This window comes from Mchenga conophoros, linkage group LG5 (genome assembly GCF_057382185.1).
Source record: "Mchenga conophoros isolate Kocher_MC1m ecotype Shallow Benthic linkage group LG5, M_conophoros_male_GT1.1, whole genome shotgun sequence".
In the NCBI taxonomy this organism is placed as follows: Eukaryota; Metazoa; Chordata; class Actinopteri; order Cichliformes; family Cichlidae; genus Mchenga; species Mchenga conophoros.
In genome coordinates this window covers 1,062,980-1,083,063 of record NC_140530.1, presented here as the reverse complement: position 1 = coordinate 1,083,063, position 20,084 = coordinate 1,062,980, and the positions used below count along the sequence as shown (strand labels likewise).

Below are 20,084 nucleotides of genomic sequence, written 5' to 3'. Positions count from 1 at the left end.
ATGCCCGACAGGAAACCATCCTGCTTTGCTTCTGCTGACTGAGTCAACCACGTGCTTTTATAGGAGAGTTTACTCTGCTTACTAAAGTTAAAGCAGATCTGAAGCTTTAATCACTTCAGATGCAAATGTTCCCTTTGGAAGCTGCATTCATGGAGCAGCTGTAAAGCTGCGTCCAGCAGTCTGTGCTCTTCTAATCACCACTCTGTCTGGTGTGACTTTGTTATACAGGGTCAATACCCTCACAGTGATACACATGAAAATGGCTGCTGTTACTCAGGATGCATCATTTCTACTGAAAGGGATGAGCTCGATTCTTTTGAAATGTGCTTTTTCCTTCTCAGCTCCCAATCGTCCTCCGGGCAGCGTGTCGTGGAAGGCTCACGGCTCGCGGGTCACGGTGAGATGGGACCAAGTGACAGCCATGCACAACGAGTCAGCCATACTGGGCTACAAAGTGAGTCCTGGATCTAAATACGATTTATGTTATTGATCCCACATGTGGAGAAATAATCCGAGTGTTTGCTAGGCAAGCGCGTTGCATAGTCTTAATGCATAAGAGCTGGGCCAGGCTGTTACAGAAGTAAGCTGCTGCCTGTCCGGTGATGCAGATGGTGGTCAAGATTAGCTGTGATACACTTTCACCACCCTGTACCAGCAGCGTCACATCTGCAGGTGTTTGCAGCGTGCAGCCAATCACAGAGCCAGCCTTCCTGATCAGTTTATTTGGTCTTATTCAGTCCTGAGCACTCTCTGTGCATGCATGCTGAAGCATCATCAGCTTCTCACATTTTGGAGTTTCCCCTGGAAAATCTTAAATGGTTGTGACCCTGAGAACGTTGTTATCTTCTCCTAATATTCATATGGAGTACACGTTGATACCTGTCACCCACCTGCATGCTTATTAACAATAATAAAAGACTTGTAGTGGGATTGGGATACCAGTCAGCAGGATGGTCTGCACTGGCTGCTTGACCAAGTGCAGGAAAGCCCATTAGTCTGAGCATGTCTCCAACGTGGCCCAAGGACATTTGATCTGTGCTTATTTTAAACTGCAGCTTTTGTTCATTTGTAATGGTCCAACGTGTTCTGTCACTCTGTGGGCAGGAGGTGGTTGATATGCTTTATACATTTGAATCTGTATTTACGGTCGGAACTTAAAGCCACTTGCATGTAGCATGGTTTACAGTACTTGTGACTTAAAAGAAAGTTTGTAACAGTCGATCATAAGAAAAGAGCAAGCCTGCGATCAGAGCTCACAGCTGGACAGTTAGCAGTGCTGTGATTTGGCTTTGGGAATATAAAAATGTTATCCTGGGGAAAATCCTTCTTTTTCCTCCAGCATTCAGGGACTCGAGGATTGTCATGTCTGTATTCTGAGCACATACAGGTGTGTTGGATTAACTGCTTTCTTTCTGCTGCAGCGCTCATGCTCGGTAAGGTTCATCGTGAAACAGCTCACCTCATCGTGGAATTATGTGAACCAATAAACTGGCTGTAAAACAAAGTCAAAGATCTTGTTTATAAGCTTGTGTCATGTTATAATCACCCAAAGATAACTTTATCAAATCAACAGATAAACACTGTAAAAAGACTTTGTTCTGTCTCCAGGTTCTGTACAAGCACGAGGACCAGGCAGCTTTGAAGTTTCTGGACAAGACGAAGACGTCAGTGAGCCTGCCGCTGCCCAAAGACAAGGCTTACATTGTGTTGGAGATTTGGTCATGGGGCGAGGGCGGGGACGGGCCAGCACACGAGATTATCGTGTCCCGGGATTCAGGTGACAAATCAGGAAGCACAAACCATATATTTCTCCGGTTTAATAGTTCATTAGTTAAAAAATAGTGCAAATAATGAAAGGAAAACACTTTTTGCTCCCTGGCTGTGTTACATTAGGCCAGATTTGCTTCGTGGTTTCCAACACAGGCCTCTGCTGCAGCATCGTCTCCACGCAGTCTAAAGGTTTCTAAACTGTACAGACTCTGTTAGCTATGACAGAGTCTGCTCTAGTCTTCTTGAGGGAAACCAGCCACATGGATTTTGTGCCCCTGTATTTCCATTGGTGAAGGCAGTGATTCCAGAGCCTCTCAGTGATACACTCCCCTCCTCAAAGACTTGTTTTAGCTGTCACTTCAGTCCTCTGTGGTCTTGCAGGCCTTTTCACGCTGCTCTGCTTTTTTTAAGGTTGAGGTCGATTTGGAAAGTTTTCATAGCTTTTCCAGCCTCGTGATTGGGTCCTTCGCTTATATTCACGATGACAGTGAAAAAATGAGCAGGCCTCACCTGAATGTGGTTATTGGTCAGCTGTCCAGCTCATTTGAAGCCTGTTAACTTTGGGGACTGTGTATAGAAACATGTTTACTGTGCACTCTCAGGGACCAGTGAAAAGCCGTTATACAAACTCTATTCACCTTTTTACCTGTTTGCAGCACTTTGATTCCATGCACGTACGCTCTTATCGATAAATAGTTATGCAGAAGAAAAACGACCCCTGGAACCTGCATTTATCCAAGGCCATGTTATCTCCGAGATATGGTTTGATAAGGATATTTATAATGTTGATCATAAACATTTATGGCTTTAAATGTTAGCCGTTTAGTGCATGCTGGTTATAAATGAAGGTCAAGCCAGGAGATGTTTTTATTTGTGTACGTTTCTTGTTGTCGTCTAGGCTTCCATAGCTGTGATAGTAATGCTGTTTCAAGTCAGAGCTATAGCCACATGTACGCTGAGCTGTCCATGTGCTCTCTGTGTTGTAGGGACTGGTATGATGGTGCAGAAGGATGCCTCCTCCACACTGCCCTGTCCCCATGCCCACCTCCTCTCAGGCTTGGCTCTGCTCATTTCTGCGGTGGTGTCAGGCCTGTGATCTCGGCCAGTCGGAACTTTTTCTTATGGGTGGCTTGAAACTAATGCTCTCCTTTATGGATAGGTGGGTGTGGGTCCGGGGGTGGGAAACACGGGGATTCGCTTTTAATAATGACAAGGATCTTTGTAAAATGTCTGCAGGAGGTATTATGTTTGTGCACTGCTCTCAGTATAAACCATGCCTTACTGGGACACATGTGGCTGACACATGTGTCCTTGAAACTGTAGTTGGCAGGACTTCAGGTGTAAATGTAATAATAGAGTCAACGTGGTGGAGGTCTGCGTGTTCACACTGAGGGCAGGTTGCTTACTGAGTCTACAGGTGATGTTAGAGCATTTGTCACTTTACCAACTGAACGTGTGACGAAATACCAGAGAGGCTGATGGTCAAGCGTTCTGCTAAACCTGCCAGGTGGCGAATTAGAGACAGAATCCAGCTCTTTCACCTGCGTCTCCTGTTTGAATCACAAAGTGCTTCTCTTGTTGCTCACAGTGTGAACACAGCATAAACCCGAGGCTCTAAAGAACTGCTAACTGTTGTTTCCAGCTACTGTCTCTGTGCTTGTCTCACGTGTCTAGATGATTATTATACTGTTTGATGTCTTGTTTCATTTCAGGGAATTGAAATTTGATTGTATTTAATTCTTTGTTGATGTTTTTTTGTTTTTTCTTTGAATCGTTTTGACAGGAATGTAAAAATACTTGTGTTTGTGTTTCTCGGGTTTACTCTCAGTGTCTCTTGTGCTGATAGGCTGAGATGAAAAGGCCAGAGCAGCAGGGATAGATGACCGATCACCAAAGTTATCAGCAGTGTTGTAAACTGTCCTCACTGTAACCCCGTTATCAGCTCTTATGTAACGATTCTGCTCCACCACACTTTACAGGAAACATGTGGCCGCTGTCATGTACATTTTTATCTACAGCTCGAGAGTTAAGATCAAACATACACGTCACGTGCTGAAAACTGCTGTTTTTTTATTATTTTGTTGTTGATATACTCAGAACCTTTGACTTGGTTTGAATGGTAGCTGCTGCTTTGGTCTAAGCTGTTGGCAGGAATGCATCGTTTTGCTTTTCTACCCGTAAAACACTGCAATGCTTCAAACTGAGTTTGTACTGGACGAGGTTCTGTTGTTATTTTACATCTGTACCAAATGTTATTGCTAATGCATGCAGCGCTTAATATGCTGTTCATTGTTAATACAGTCTGTTCCTAAGTCAGTAAGTGAGAAGTCACACTGGTGGATTTTTACATTCCTGTGTTACGTCAGTCACACTGTCTAATGCTGAGTCATCGCCATCACTTTCCCCTAATCCCAACCATATATAGTAGCATTGTAGGATAAGTTTTCTAACATCATTTTATTGTAATATCCCCAAATAATCTCTTAAAGACATAAAATCCCCCTTTTAGCCACATCACGGTTTCTTAATAATCTGCTCAGAATAATCATGGAAATAGTTCTGCTGTCCTTACACAGGATAACAATCAATACATGACTGATAGCTATACAATGCAAAAGGCTTAATAAGAGAAACTGATGCTATGAGAGGAGGCTGGGGAAGCTTCAGACAGGGAGCGTGAGTATGAGTCACTAGCTTGCTTTTCTCTTTGCTGGTGTCTGATGGCACCAAGCGTAGTGGTTGTCAAAAGGCTAGGAAGGAGGATTAATTAACTATGGAATAAAAACAGATTAAAAATAAAAGACTCAATATGGTGGACTGAATAGACTTCCATACTCATGCAGATATGTGCAAGCCACGCTGAATGCACCACCTTGCTAAAGCAGTGTTGGGGTATGGATGAGCCTCGCCATCCAGGCCCAGCCAATAAGTCACTGAGCCCCTTAGCCGAAATCTGAAAGTACACTTCTACTACAACTTACACAGATGAATATCATTTGGAAATGAAAACCTAAACACCCTAATGCTGATAAGCTATTGCAGCGCAACTAGAGATCAATGTTTGATGGAGCAGCTTTGGAGCAGATTTCCCCAAGAGTGAACTATGAGCAAATGGTTGCATATACATGCCGTTTTTGTTTTGGGGTTTTTTGGTGAATAAAATGACTTGAGATGACCCCCCCCCCTTCCTCCGCCTCCATATAGGTTGGTTGCACAGAACATATGGTCTACTGCCTAAGGTGAGAAATATCTCCTCACCTTCTGCATGCAGTGTTGAGATGCAGTTGATGGAAGATGAACTTGAATGTTAGTATTTATGCTGCGAGCGCTTCTTGGCTTACTTAAGGAAGCTGTGGAAGCAGTGGATCACCATCTCTGTGTCAATCCAAGAAGATTGCAAAGCATTTAAGGCTATTACTATAGTTTTTTAACCTATCAGAAGAAGGTCACTTAAGCTTTTATCCCCCCATTCAGCCAAAGGGGAGAATGAGAGGTGCAGACATGTGCCGACAATCAGAGGATTTCAGATTCATTTATTTTTTTGACATCCTGTTATTTTCAGCTGACATTGAGAGACAACTGAATTTGGCTTTACCTCAGAGATTCTTGAATCCTTGTGCACAAGTTAAAAGATGCATTTGAAGCCTGGGGAAGCAAGAGTGGCCCAGGGAGCGATTTCATCTAGCATAAACAGAGGACAACAGAGACAGCGCTCCCAGCTGAGCGAGAGATTTACATGCTGTTTGCGCTCACCAGAGCTTACAGATGGTACAGACTTGTATATGTGAAAAGTGTAAATCAAGCTCTTGCAATTGCACAGCACTGAGCTTGAAGCTGGAGCGAGAATTGCCAGGAGAATAGGTTGTAGTCCTAACAGAAATGCTATTACACCGTAGAACTTCATGGATGATGATGATGATGATGATGATGATGGGATTGAAGAAAATGTTCCCCAAAATCAAAATGACTGAAAGGCAACCAACATGTAAAACGACACAATCGCACGAAAGGCGAAAACACTTTGTTTTCACTGACTGCTGCAAAAGAAAAGGCCAGCTCAAGGAGACAGCGCTCCCAAGGTGGAAGCTGACGGAAAGATTAGCTGAAGAAATAATGAAAATCACTCACCCCAGAAGAATAACCTCCAAACTATGCAAAGTAATTTCCAACACTGATGTATCTATCGCGCTACCAACACTCAAATGGGAAAATGACCTGGAGTGCTCCCAATAACTCCCAATACTCCCAATAACATTTTCTCCATGACCAAAAATGCAAACGTACACAGTATAAATCAATTCACCCCCAACACAAAGGATAATGTTTAAAATGGGTTTAGGGAGCACAGACACTTGTTCACGGTGCACTTCAGGGAGGTCAGACGATTACTTCACCCATGTGGTGTGTGTATAATCATCAGTAGTCACTAGTGATCACGTGATTTCCCTTTTTAATATAAATAACATGTTTAATGTCTGCAGGATGAAAATTGGATTTTTTTTATTAGAAATTCTACCGAACAATCAGGCTGGGGTCTAACCCTAACCCCAAAACATATTATTAGTAGTGCTGTCAATAGATAAAAAAAATCTCGATTAATCACAATTACTTGATCAATAGCTTGGTTGCAATTACTTTTTTTCAACTTTATATTTAAGCCTGTAACTGACATCTAAACAACATAACTCAAAGAATGTTAAATGCTTAAATCCAAAGAGAGTTTGAATAGTCTTCTTCAGTCTGTCAGCACAGGTTCTCTCCTGTGAAATACAACTTTTTAACAACCCATATACTAATAGGTAAGTATACATATATAATAATATTAGTGCTGTCAAACAATTAAATTAAATTATTGAACTTAAGTGGGTCAAAAAGCATTTCCACTGGCGCAGACCTAGTTGTGGCATGAAGCTTGATATAGCTGAAATCAAGAGATGTAAGCTTCTGTCAGATGTTTAACTCAAGCCGTAAATAATACTGGTGCTACTAATGAATTTTTCACAGGTGTTTATTGGCCCAAAATAACTGGACCAACATGTGAGCACAGATAATGATAACACCTAGCTACAGCTATCTACGTACAGACAGAAAATGATTTTTTCAAATGTTTGTGTATGTTAGCCACACTCGACTTAAGTGAGGTGATGAAGCAAATACGAAAAAATGAATCGTCACAGTCATTAGGTTTAAGTATAAAACAAAAACGTCACTAAATGTTTTGGTTGTCCACATGAATCATATACTGAAACACACCAAAATCAAGTTTCAGAACCAAACAGTGTAAAAGAGGTTTCCTGTGCTATGTTACTGACCATCTGCGAAGCCTTCGCTTTGGAAAAGAGGCTGAGAGCGACATGGGTGTGACACACAGACTGTTAAGCTATATCTCTGGTCTTTAAATACACTCAACAAAAATATAAACGCAACACCTTTGTTACTGCTCCCATTCCCCATGGGATGGACGTAGAGACCTAAAATTCATTCCAGATACACAATATAACCATCCCTCCCAAACAGTGGTCACAAATCAGTCCAAATGTGTGGTAGTGGGCACATCTGCCATATTGAGATAATCCATCCCACCTCACAGGTGTGCCACATCAGGATGCTGATCTGACATCATGAGTAGTGCACAGGTGTACCTCAGACTGCCCACAACAAAAGGCCACCCTGGAATGTGCAGTTTTGTCTCACAGCAAAATGCCACAGATGCCACAAGCAATGAGGGAGCGTGCAATTGGCATGCTGACAGCAGGAATGTCAACCAGATCTGTCGCCCGTGCATTGAATGTTCATTTCTCAACCATGAGCCGTCTCCACAGGCGTTTCAGAGAATATGGCAGCACATCCAACCGGCCTCACAACCGCAGACCTCGTGTAACCACACCAGCCCAGGACCTCCACATCCAGCAGGTTCACCTCCAAGATCGTCTGAGACCAGCCACCCAGACAGCTGCTGGAACAATTGGTTTGCACAACCAAACAATTTCTGCACAAACTGTCAGAAACCGTCTCAGGGACGCTCAACTGCATGCCCGTCGTCCTCATCGGGGTCTTGACCTGACTCCAGCTCGTCGCCGTAACAGACTTGTGTGGGCAAATGCTCACATTCGATGGCATCTGGCACGTTGGGGAGGTGTGCGCTTCACGGATGAATCATGGTTCACATTGTTCAGGGCAGATGGCAGCTGAGAATGTCCCAGTTCTTGCATGGCCAGCATACTCACCGGACATGTCACCCATTGAGCATGTTCGGGATGTGCTTGACCGGCGTATACGACAGCGTGTACCAGTTCCCACGAATATCCAACAACCTCGCACAGCCATTGAAGTGGAGTGGACCAACATTCCACAGGCCACAATTGACAATCTGATAGACTCCTGGACGTACAACACCACAGCACTGGCCAAGAAATCACAGCAGCGTCTCTTCTTTCTCCGCAAACTAAGAAGAGCAGGAGCTCCAGCCCCCATCATGCACACTTTCTACAGAGGCACCATCGAGAGCATCCTGTCGAGCTGCATCACTGTGTGGTTTGGAGCCTGCAATGCGTCCTGCCATAGAACCCTCCAACGCATAGTGAGAGCTGCAGAGAGGATCATTGGTGTCTCTCTCCCCTCCCTCCAGGACATTTACAGCACCCGTCTCACTAAAAAAGCCCTTTGCATAGCGGCTGATCCCACGCACCCAATGCAAAGCTTCTTCAAGCTGCTGCCGTCAGGGAGGAGACTGCGGAGTCTCCAGGCCAGGACCAGCAGACTGAAGGACAGCTTCATCCATCAGGCTGTCAGGAAGCTAAACTCCCTCCCGATTCTGCCCCCCTCTCCCCTCTTCTCCACCACGGTCTCACTGAACTCTGTCACACACACACACACACTCACTCTCTGACGCACTCACTGGCCTGCTCCAGTCACTTTGTGGAGCATTGGACTGCCATTACCTCATAAGACTTTGCTGTTACACTATCTCTTACCGTACACTACTAAATCTCCATTTGCACTATTTGCCTATTTTGCACCACTATGCCTTCTTACTTGAATATTGTATATTGTATATTGCATAGCTTTTTTTTGCTATACGTAAAATTGTATTGTATTTATTTAAATTTTTACTTTTTAATTATTTTATTTGCATTTTTCTAATCACTAGGGTTTGAGAGTAACGCAATTTCTATTCTGTGTATGTCCTGTACATGTGGCAGAATTGACAAATAAAGTTGACTTGACTTGACTTGACTTGACTCCATGCGACGATGTGTTGCACTGCATGAGGCAAATGGTGGTCACACCAGATACTGACCGGTTCTGGGTCCCCAGACCCCCAATAGCGCAAAAAACTGCACATTCCAGGGTGGCCTTTTGTTGTGGGCAGTCTGAGGTACACCTGTGCACTACTCATGATGTCAGATCAGCATCCTGATGTGGCACACCTGTGAGGTGGGATGGATTATCTCAATATAGCAGATGTGCCCACTACCACACATTTGGACTGATTTGTGACCACTGTTTGGGAGGGATGGTTATATTGTGTATCTGGAATGAATTTTAGGTCTCTACGTCCATCCCATGGGGAATGGGAGCAGTAACAAAGGTGTTGCGTTTATATTTTTGTTGAGTGTATGAGGAACGTATTGCAAGAAGTTTAAGGTGGATGGACGGGTCAGCAGAACACTGAATTTTGGACCTAAGTCTCCAATGTTAGGTCCGGTCAGAGCAAGATCTTTTTTGTCCTGGTTGTGGAACACTGGACCAGGTCCTTATCCTCTTGAGAGTGTGTGAGAGTGGATGGGACCAACCTATGACCAACCTGTCTACATGTGTTCTGTATACTTCGATTCAGTTTTTTTCATATAGTGCCAAATCACAACAACAGTCGCCTCAAAGCGCTTTATATTGTAAGGTAGACCTACAATACAGTGTCTGTCTGCTGAAACCAAACTGGAAGCTGGTTCCACAGAAGAGGGGCCTGAAAACTGAAGGCTCTGCCTCCCATTCTACTTTTAAATACTCTAGGAACAACAAGTAGGCCTGCAGAGCGAGAGCGAAGTGCTCTAATAGGGTGATATGGTACTACGAGGTCATTAAGATAAGATGAGATGTATGTGAGGAGCTGTCACGCTGTCGAGGCGAGCCATGTGGTGTTGGAGGGAAAAGGACCCAAAACGCAGGCAGTTGACTGATGCAAGTGACGTTTATTTGCAAGTAATAGGGTGATGGAACAGGCAGTGAGGAGTGAGGAATGACAAATGACTAAAGAAACCTAAACCGGGAAAACTAAATAACAAACCTGAGAACATACGAAACGGTGTGTGAGGCAGAGAGACACAGAACCAACAACCAGCAGGAGAACACACAGGGCCTAAATACACACAGCAGTAATCAGGGGATGAGAGACAGGAGGGCAACACAGCTGGGAGGAATCAGAGCTGACGGGACAGAGGAAACGGAAACTGGACACACTCACATGAGACAGAGACCTTCAGAATAAAACAGGAAACTCAGACACAGAGAACCAGACAAGACACTGAACTGAACAGACAGATTCACACACAGACAGTGTGACACCATAGACAGAAGTGGGACCAGGGCAGGCACAGAACAGAAACCTAAGAAATGGCAAATCATAACAGAATACATACTCAGGATAAACAAAAGCATAAAGAGTCGTCAGACTCAGGACCATGACAGGAGCAGGATTTTGAATTCTGGATTTAACAGGGAGCCAATGAAGGGAAGCAATACAGGAGAATTCTGCTCTCTTTCTAGTCCCTGTCAGGACTCTTGCTGCAGCATTTTGGATCAGCTGAAAGGACAACTTGATAATAATGAATTACAATAGTCCAGCTTAAATGTTAAGAAATGCAACCAGTGCAAATCAAGTCAATTTGTAGTATCACTCTGAGGTTTTTTTTTGTTTTAATTTAACAGTTATATTTCACACATGCAAGAAAGCAGTCCTTGTTTAATATGCTCATTAAAGAAATTATACTGGTCAAAAATGACTCCAAGATTTCTTACAGTTTACCTTCTGTTAGTCTGTGAAACCAGCACCCCAATACATGAAGTATGGATTGACTCTCTGTTTGCAAAGTCCAGTTCCTGATGCTGAGTTTTACCAGTAGGCAGTGCAGATGGAGCTGCTGGGTGAGGAGTTCTAACTGCCTCTGATGTCCACCCCTCGTATGTCTGAGGAACCCTCACAGGATCTGGGCTGTTTGCCATGTTTGCACACATTCTCTGGTACAGACGGCACAGAAGCACACACACAGACACACACACACACACACACACACACACACACAGACACACACACACACACACACACACACACACACACACACACACACACACACACATATTAATGAAACTTATACTTGGATTTTTATCTTTGATTAAGAGTAAAGATGATTTACTTTTAGCAAAAGCATGAACACCATGTTTCTAAGATTTTTACAGAGTAGAGTGACCTCAGTATTTTCCCAAACAAAGCAGGGAATTAGAGATCATCATTTGTGTGTCTTTCAGACATTCCTGAAGTTTAACTAACTGGTGAGTAGTGTTGGTCAAGTTACTTGAAAACAGTAATTAGTTACTTATTACAGATTACTTCTTCAAGAAAGTAATCATTACTGATTACTTATTTTCAAAACTAATTGGTTACTTTATTACTTGGTTACTTTTTAAAAACATGATACACAACCTGAATACGTGATAAAGCAACAGACCTTTCAGGCCAATTCTATTTTTTCTGCCTAATCCATCATATGAAATTGAATCAAATAAAAAAGGCTCTTTTTAAAACTTGTTTTATTAGTTTTAATCTTTTAACTTTATAAGATAAGATAAGATAAACCTTTATCTGGTCATGGTAGAAAGTACAAGAGCAGTAAAAATGAAGAAAAAAAGAAAAAACAATAGACTAGAATAAGATAAGATAGAATAACATGCAGAGACAGGATGAAAGTTATCATTGTGTTTTGGATGTGTGTGTTTGTGTCACGGTTCTGGGTCAGCATTTTGAGTTTCTTATTATTATCATTATAGATCTGTTTCAGTTATTCTTGGTGAGGTGTCAGTTCTTAGGTTTTGCGTTCTCATGTGTATTGCAGTTTCTGTTCAGTGTCTAGTCTGTCTCTGTGTCATGTCTGCATCTTTGTTTAGTGGTTTCTTGTTTCCTGTCTCATTGTGAAAGTCTTTGTCTTATGTTAGTGTGTGCAGCTTAGCTCCCCCGTCTCATTAGCCCTGATCTCCCCCAGCTGTGTCTCCCTTCTGTTACCCATTCCCTGATTACCACCCTGTGTATATTAGCCCTGTGTTGTCCTCAACCCAGTGTCACGTCGTACCCTCAGATCCTGCCTGTGTGTTCCAGTTAGTGTTTTCATGTTTGGTTTCTGTTTTGTTGGTGCCTGCAATAAAGCTGTGGTTTTCAGTTATATTTCCGTCTCAGAGTCCTTGGATCCACATCTCCACCTCCCCGCACACAGAGCCCTGACAGTTTGTTGTGGAGTCTGTCAGCAGTGGGGAGGAAAAACCTGTGAAATCTCTCCGTCCCACACTGTGGGTGCCGCAGTCTCCCACTGAAGGAGCTGCTCAGTGCTGTCAGAGTCTACTGCATGGGGTGGGAGATGTTGTCCAACAGGGATGACAGTCCCCGGCAGAGATGCTGCTGCCCCAGCAGACCACACCGTAAAAGATGGCTGAGGCCGCCACAGAGTCATAGAAGGTCTTCAGGAGTGGGCCCTCCACTCCAAACGACCTGAGTCTCCACAGCAGGTACAGCCTGCTCTGCCCTGTCCTGTAGAGGGCGTCTGAATTATGAGTCCAGTCCAGTTTATTGTCCAGATGAACACCAAGGTACCTGTAGCTGTCCACAGTCTCAATGTCCATACCTTGGATGTCCAGTGGTTGCAGTGGAGGATATTTGTGCCTGTGGAAGTCTACCACCAGCTCCTTGTTTTTGCTAGTGTTGATCTGGAGGTTGTTCTGCGTTACTTGTAATGCGTTACTGTAATCCGATTACTTTTTTCAAGTAACGAGTAAAGTAAGGGATTACAATTGCAAAAACGGTAATTAGATTACAGTTACTTTCCCGTAGGAACGCTGCGTTACTGCGTTACGAAAACCGTGATTTTTTTTTTTTGCGAGAATGTCTCATGACAGTGACGTAAGCGAGTGCGACGTTCGTGACAACAGCTGTGTGCAGATCAACAGTGGATCATATATCGAGTCCGGGAGAGAGTGTGAGTGTGCAGCGTTTAAAGCGTGGAAGTACTGACCTTACTTTGAGTTTGATTCCATAAAAAGTGACAAAAACATTAGCGTCCATCGTGCGTGGGAAGAAAACTTCTTTTTACAGCGAAAAAACCCCTAAACTTCCAACAAGCACCGAGTAGCTACGACGTAATGGGAAACTCACAGAGAAACTCGCGGATTCTTCCACTGACCGCGGCACACCTGCACCAGGGTAAACCTCCGCCTACCTCACTCCTGCTTTACAGGTGAAAATAGAGCAACACTCCCTGCCAGTGGCTGATGCCCTCAGCCGCTGAAAACGCTACATCCAGGAGGGAAGTGACGGAAGGTGAGATAAGTAACGGAAGTGACGGGGAAAGGTAAGCGACCCATGTTGTAGGTGATGTCAGACGCCGGAGATTTGGCGGGAAAAAAAAAAAGTGAATGGTAGCATAGAGTTTAACAAAGTTTTTTCAAGCTTCAGTATTACCAAATAAACTAACCAACTGTCATATAACTAACAACATCTGTCCTATCATCTCTAACACCCTGGAGGACAACGAGGAGAGTTTAGACGCTCTCCAAGATTACATCGACCGGTGCTTCGAAGATTTAGTGATGAAGAAGGCCCAGAGCGCGTCTTCCCCGGCCAAAGTTGAGACGGGCGATATCGCCCGGCAGACTCCCCCGGCACAACATCGCCTGCCAGCAAAGATATCATCGACATCCTGGAGTCAATTGATAAGTGATTGTCCAGTTTTGATGCAAGGCTGTCCCTGGTGGAGATCTTACACCGGGAATTTAAATCTCTAAAAGAATCCCTGGAGTTCAGCCAGCGGCAGGTGGAAACACTTGCTGCGGAAAACGTCACGCTACGGGACTCGGTCAAATCTCTAACCGAAAATGTGACCCAATTAAACATAGAAAATAAAAAAATAAAAGAGACCGTTATGGATTTACAAGCCCGTAGCATGAGAGATAATCTGGTGTTTTCTGGTATTCCAGAGTCTGCCGGAGAGGACCCGGAAACGACCGTGAGACGCTTCATTAAAATCCACCTGAAGCTGCCGGAGGACACGGTGAAAAACATAGGGTTCGATAGAGTGCATCACATAGGGGCTCCGAAGACAGGAAGACCACGTCCTATTGTAGCCAAATTCGGCCACTTCAAGCAGAAGGAGCAGGTGAAGAGTTGTGGCAGAGAGCTGAAAGGAACGGATTTCAGCGTGAACGACCAGTTCCCCAAAGAGATCCTGGAACGACGCAGGGTCCTCTTCCCAGTCAGACGTAGTTTTATCCAGAAAGGCTCCCGAGCTGTCATCGCCGTGGACCGGCTCTACGTGGACGGACAGCTCTACCGCGACCCCGGCATCACTCCATGGCTGTATTGACCGCACACCAGATAAGAATCCGCTACACTATCCTCTTCACTCACACTCTCTTGTATTAACTTTTGCTTAACTATGTAATTTCAGTTTGCTAATTTAGTATAACGTCACCGTCACTCTCCGCCAACGCTTTAATTGGAATGTTTCCGTTTTTATTTCTTTCCCTCTCTCCCTCTTGTCGCGCACCTTGCTCTTTGGTTTATTTGCTTCTCTTTTCTATCACTGCGTCGATCACCTGTTTCCCTATCCATCCACAAGCGACACTGTCTATTTCTACATGCTTACTCTGCACGATCACGCACACACATGCGTTTAAAGGCAACACATTTACAACAGCCACACAGCGCACACAGATATAGGACACACGCACACATTTGCTGATATTAATTATTATGCACACACATAGTCAGACCTATGGAGCTTCTTACCGCGCATTTTCTTCTCTTTACTCACCAAAAAAAAAAAAAAGATGTGTTTCCATTTTCCTCACCCGTCTAAGCGAGACATACAGCGTACATCATTAGCCACAAACACACAACTATGGGCATGCTAAGATTTGTACATGGAATGTGCATGGAGCTGGCTCTAGGGAAAAAAGGTTAAAAATAATTAACCAACTTAAAAAATTACAGGCAGATGTTGTTTTATTACAAGAAACCCACATGCCTGTCACAGGTTTGAATAAACTTAAAACACCTGAGTTTCCTAATGTGTTCTCAGCCTTTTATAATTCTAGACAAAGGGGAGTAGCAATTCTAATACATAAAAATATTAATTTCACAGTACTCGATACAGTTATAGATCCAGAGAGCAGATTCCTATTCGTCAAACTATCTATACTTAACCAAAAGCTAGGTATTGTAAGTATATATGGTCCAAATGTTGATGAACCCTCATTCTTTCACGGTTTTTTCAGTGCACTCTCTGAACACTTAGATTGCACAATTGTTCTTGGAGGCGACCTCAACCTTGGACTAAATGAAGACATGGATAGGCTCAATACAGCAGGAACTCAGCGTAATTGGCAGTCCACAAATATAATCAAACAGTATATGAGCGACTTTGGTCTTTGCGATGCATGGCACTCCCTTCACCCCACCAGTAAGGAATATACTTTTCTCTCACATGTCCATCACTCCTACTCTCGTCTGGATTTTTTTTTGGTCAGCAGCTCACTGCTGAACGACATTTCAGACACTGAGATTCACCCTATAGCTGTCAGCGATCATGCTCCTGTATCTTTAACACTAATGCAAAAGAATAATACTACGCCAAGTAAAAACTGGAGATTTAATACATCACTGCTCAAAGACGAAGATACGTTAAAAAAGACTGGACTCTATATTTAGGCTTTAATGACATTCCTAGAACATCAGCATCTGTCCTCTGGGAAGCAGGGAAAGCTGTGATGAGAGGTAAAATAATCTTTCTCATCACATAAGAAGAAAGAAGAAAACAAAAAAATTCAGGAACTAGAGAAAAACATCAAATCAAAATCAAATCAAATCACTTTTATTGTCACATCACATGTGCAGGTACATTGGTACAGCACATGCGAGTGAAATTCTTGTGTGCGAGCTTCACAAGCAACAGAGTTGTGCAAAATACAATAATGTAAACAAGCAAAATACAAGAATGGCTACATCTGAAACTAATAAATATATGTACAATATATAATAGTATATGCATTTCTGGATGTGTATACTAAATATTTTTCTACGTGTGTGTGTGTGTGTGTGTGTGTGTGTGTGTGTGTGTGTGTGTACACATATTTTACAAATTAAATAGAGTAAACAATAAATAAAATATATACAAATATACATCAAATCCTTATGTGATGTCACACCAAGATCAAGAAATATTAAACAAAATACGCAAGACAAAACTAGAATTAAATGAAATTATTAATAAAAAGACTAAATTCTTAGTACAAAGACTTCGCCTGCAAAATTATGAACACGGTAACAAATCCGGACAATTTTTTGCTAACCAGTTAAAAATCAATAAAGAAAAAACAACTATTTGTGCTGTTAAAGATTTATCTGGGAACACAATATATGATCCTAAAAAAATAAAATTTTCAGGGATTTCTATAAAACTTTATACACACCACAAATAAACCAATCTAAAAACAAAATTGATCAATTTCTCGACAACATAACTCTTCCAAAATTATTGGACACCCAAGCAATGGCACTGGATTCACCACTGACGCCAGGTGAACTCCAGGAAGCCCTGATAAGTATGCCCAATAATAAGGCTCCAGGTCCAGACGGTTTTCCAACAGATTTTTACAAAGAATTCTGGACAATTCTGGCACCCGTTTTTCACATGATGTTGCAGGAAATCAAAGAAAATGGTAGACTACCAACAAATATGAACTCTGCAAATATCAGTCTCTTACTAAAACCAGGCAAAGACCCTGTATTTCCTTCAAGTTATCGTCCAATATCCCTTATTAATGTAGACCTCAAAATAATCTGCAAAGCCCTCTCAAAGAGACTAGAGGAGATAACCCCCCTCTTAATTCATCCTGACCAAACTGGTTTCATAAAAGGTAGGCACTCATCAACAAATACACGTAGATTACTTAATTTGATAGACTACTCATACAGTAAAAACCTAGAAACTACAATATTCTCTTTAGACGCAGAAAAAGCATTTGACAGAGTTAACTGGAAATTTCTATTTGCAACTTTACACAAATTTGGTTTTGGATCCTCTTTCATAAACTGGTTAAAATATTATATAATTCCCCAACAGCTTGTGTCAGAACAAATGACCAGACATCCTCCAGCTTCTGTCTCCTGAGGGCACCAGGCAGGGATGCCCACTCTCCCCTTCACTGTTTGCAATTTATTGTAAAATAATATTGAGCCACTAGCAGCAGCAATTACACAGGCTACAACAATTAAGGGCATAAAATGTAAGAATGTAGAACATAAAATCAGCCTTTATGCGGATGATGTGTTACTTTTTCTCCAAAACTCACAAACCAATATCTCTGGGTAATTGCATTGATAAATTCTTTGTCTCAGATTACTCAATTAATTGGTCAAAATTTACAGTCCTTCTGATTAATTGCTCCTTCCATAATTCTTCTGCTTCTGGAAATATAAAATATTTAGGTATTAATGTCTCTCCTAAAATTTCAGAATTAACTAAATTAAACCACATCCCATATTTAAAGACAGTAGAAGGCGATCTGGCTAGATGGAAATCTTTACCCATAACACTCATGGGAAAGGTCGCCGCTATAAAAATGATGGTCTTGCCAAAAATAAACTATTTATTTTCAATGATCCCAAATAAGCCATCACAAGATTGGTTCAGATCTCTAGACTCGTATATTTCTAAATTCCTTTGGAAAGATAAACCCCCACGTATCAGCTTAAAAACACTACAAAGGACCAAGGATAAAGGAGGATTAGATCTGCCTAACTTTAATCACTATTTTTTAGCCAACAGGCTTCAGTTCATCTCTAGATGGTTTAAACACACCCTCTTAGATGAACCTTGGATAGATGTAGAACAGGCACTATGTAATAACCTAGAAATTTCAGACCTACCATTTATCAGCTCAAACATCAAACGACATGAATGCTTCAAAAGCATCAGCATCAGCTCTTCTCTGACAGCATGGTGGGAGTTTCTAAAAATGACAGAGCCTTCATTAATCCCATGCAAACGTACACCTATCTGGAACAATCCGGACATATTACAAAACAATAATATGATAAATTTTCCAGATTGGAGTTGCAAAGGAATTAAATACTTCGAATATATATTGGAAGGAACAGACTTTATTTCGTTTGACGGACTAGTTACACAATATGGGATCAACAAGAAACGATTTTTGGAATATCAACAAATTAAATCCATAGTAAAAAAGAAATTTAATCCCAGTGAAGCTGAATTACAAACACCACCAAGTGTGGTACAATTTCTTACTTGCGGAAGCGGATTTATCGATCAGCTTAGACCAAAACCTTTGGTCTCAGATATCCTTAAAAACCTTTCAATGGATCAGAAATCCCAGTTTGCAATTAATACAATACAAAATATTACACAGAGTGCACTATACTGGTCATAGGATGTTCAAGATGGGCTATACGCCTTCCAACAACTGCTCACACTGCACAGCAAATACACCGGACAATTACATCCACGCTCTTTGGTTCTGTCCACCAGTTCAGAAATTCTGGCGTGAGATATGTGAAGACTTATCGAAGTGTCTGAAATGCAACATTCCAGCCTTTAGTGTGCTTGCTGGTCAACTTGGATGAGGTCAATGCAGAAATAAACACAGCCCACGTTGTTTTTATGGCCCTATGCATCGCCAAGAAAATGGTCCTCATTAACTGGAAAAATAAAAATAATCCTAATTCTAACCAATATAAAAACCATCTAATAGATCACATTAGTCTTGATACAGCCTCTGCCATCACATTTGATCAATCCCTTTGGGCTCCTTTGATTGGCTTCATCACCTAGTGGGGGTGGGGGTCATGGTTTGGTCCTGCCTTCGCTATTGTGGTTGATATGGGGGTAGGGACGGCCTTAGGGCGTCTGGGGAGTCCCTAGGGCTGTTTCCCTGGAGGGACTAACCTGGGGGATGTGGCCATGACCTGGTTAGTGGCTCTTAGATGGTGTTTTCCTTGTGGCTGCATACAGCGGAGATGGGGGAGGGTCTGTGCTGGCAGACGTTGGTTACTGGCCTGGTAGCCTGGCTGCCCCTGGGTGGGTCCGGGACGGGTGTGGAGGCTTGGGGGTCTGGGGGTGCTCCGCCCCCGGTCTGGGGTTTGTGGGCGGGTGGATGCAGGGGGCTCAGCCCCAGTGCAGGGGACCTCTGGTGCATCGGCCCTACTAGGGGGCTCTCTAACTGGTGGGGAGGTTGTTATATCTTTGCAGGTGGTCTCCTCACTACAGGAGCTCACTCTGCAGGTGGGGGGAGAGATATAGGAGAGGTGGAGAATGAACTCAACCTGGGTGTCTATTGTCTTGTGTAGTTTGGGAGATGATTGGATGATGGGGTGGGTGCAGTTTTCTCTGGGGTGGAGTCGGGTGGGCTGCCCCGGACTCTGTGGGGCTGTGCTGCTGCTGCGGGCCCCGGTCCGGATGGGCCTGGGCCCCCTTGCCCTGGTGGGTTCCAGAGTGTGGGGGTGCCTACTGGGGTCAGCGGGGGAGCTGGCCCCAGGGAGGGGCCGCTTGCCCCTCCCTTTCTTCCCTCCCCATCCTCAGCTGCCTCCCTATTCCCGCTCTACCACACCCACCCAGACACGCAGGGCTTGGGGTGCAGGTATGTCACCAGGGTGCAGGGGAGGCACTCCCCCTCTGTCCCCTTCTGGCCGCCTGTGCCTCAATTTTATTCTGCAACCTAGACATCCACATTACTCACTCTTACATAACACATACATATAGGGCCTTGGGGGTGGGCACGTTTTACAGCATCCAGAGGATGGTCGGTGTACTCCAACCCACCTCTGGTGCTGGTGCCCTACCCTCAATTTTAAATGCATGTAGACACTAAGGGTTTTCGGGAAGAGCCGTGCTGCTCTCTGAGAGGAAGCTAGTACCATGCTCTCCTGTGTTTTAAATGCACTTTAGAACAGCACACAGCAACACAACATATGAGCGTGCGGAGGGAGGTTTGGGGTCTTCGCTCACCCCGGTTCTGTTAGCCGTCAGGGCTGG

The 20,084-nt window shown here is 43.3% G+C and overlaps 1 protein-coding gene across 1 annotated transcript in view; it reads left to right on the top strand.

The window, feature by feature from the left end:
- cntn2 (contactin 2) overlaps window positions 1–4,090 on the top strand; it is a 110,586-nt gene extending 106,496 nt beyond the window's left edge. Inside the window, exons 21-23 of the mRNA XM_085272768.1 lie at window positions 342–454; window positions 1,609–1,777; window positions 2,757–4,090. Of these exons, the coding sequence (XP_085128894.1) occupies window positions 342–454; window positions 1,609–1,777; window positions 2,757–2,866 (392 nt within the window). The 3' untranslated portion in view covers window positions 2,867–4,090. The remainder of the gene's footprint in view (window positions 1–341; window positions 455–1,608; window positions 1,778–2,756) is intronic.
- Window positions 4,091–20,084: the final 15,994 nt, after the last annotated feature.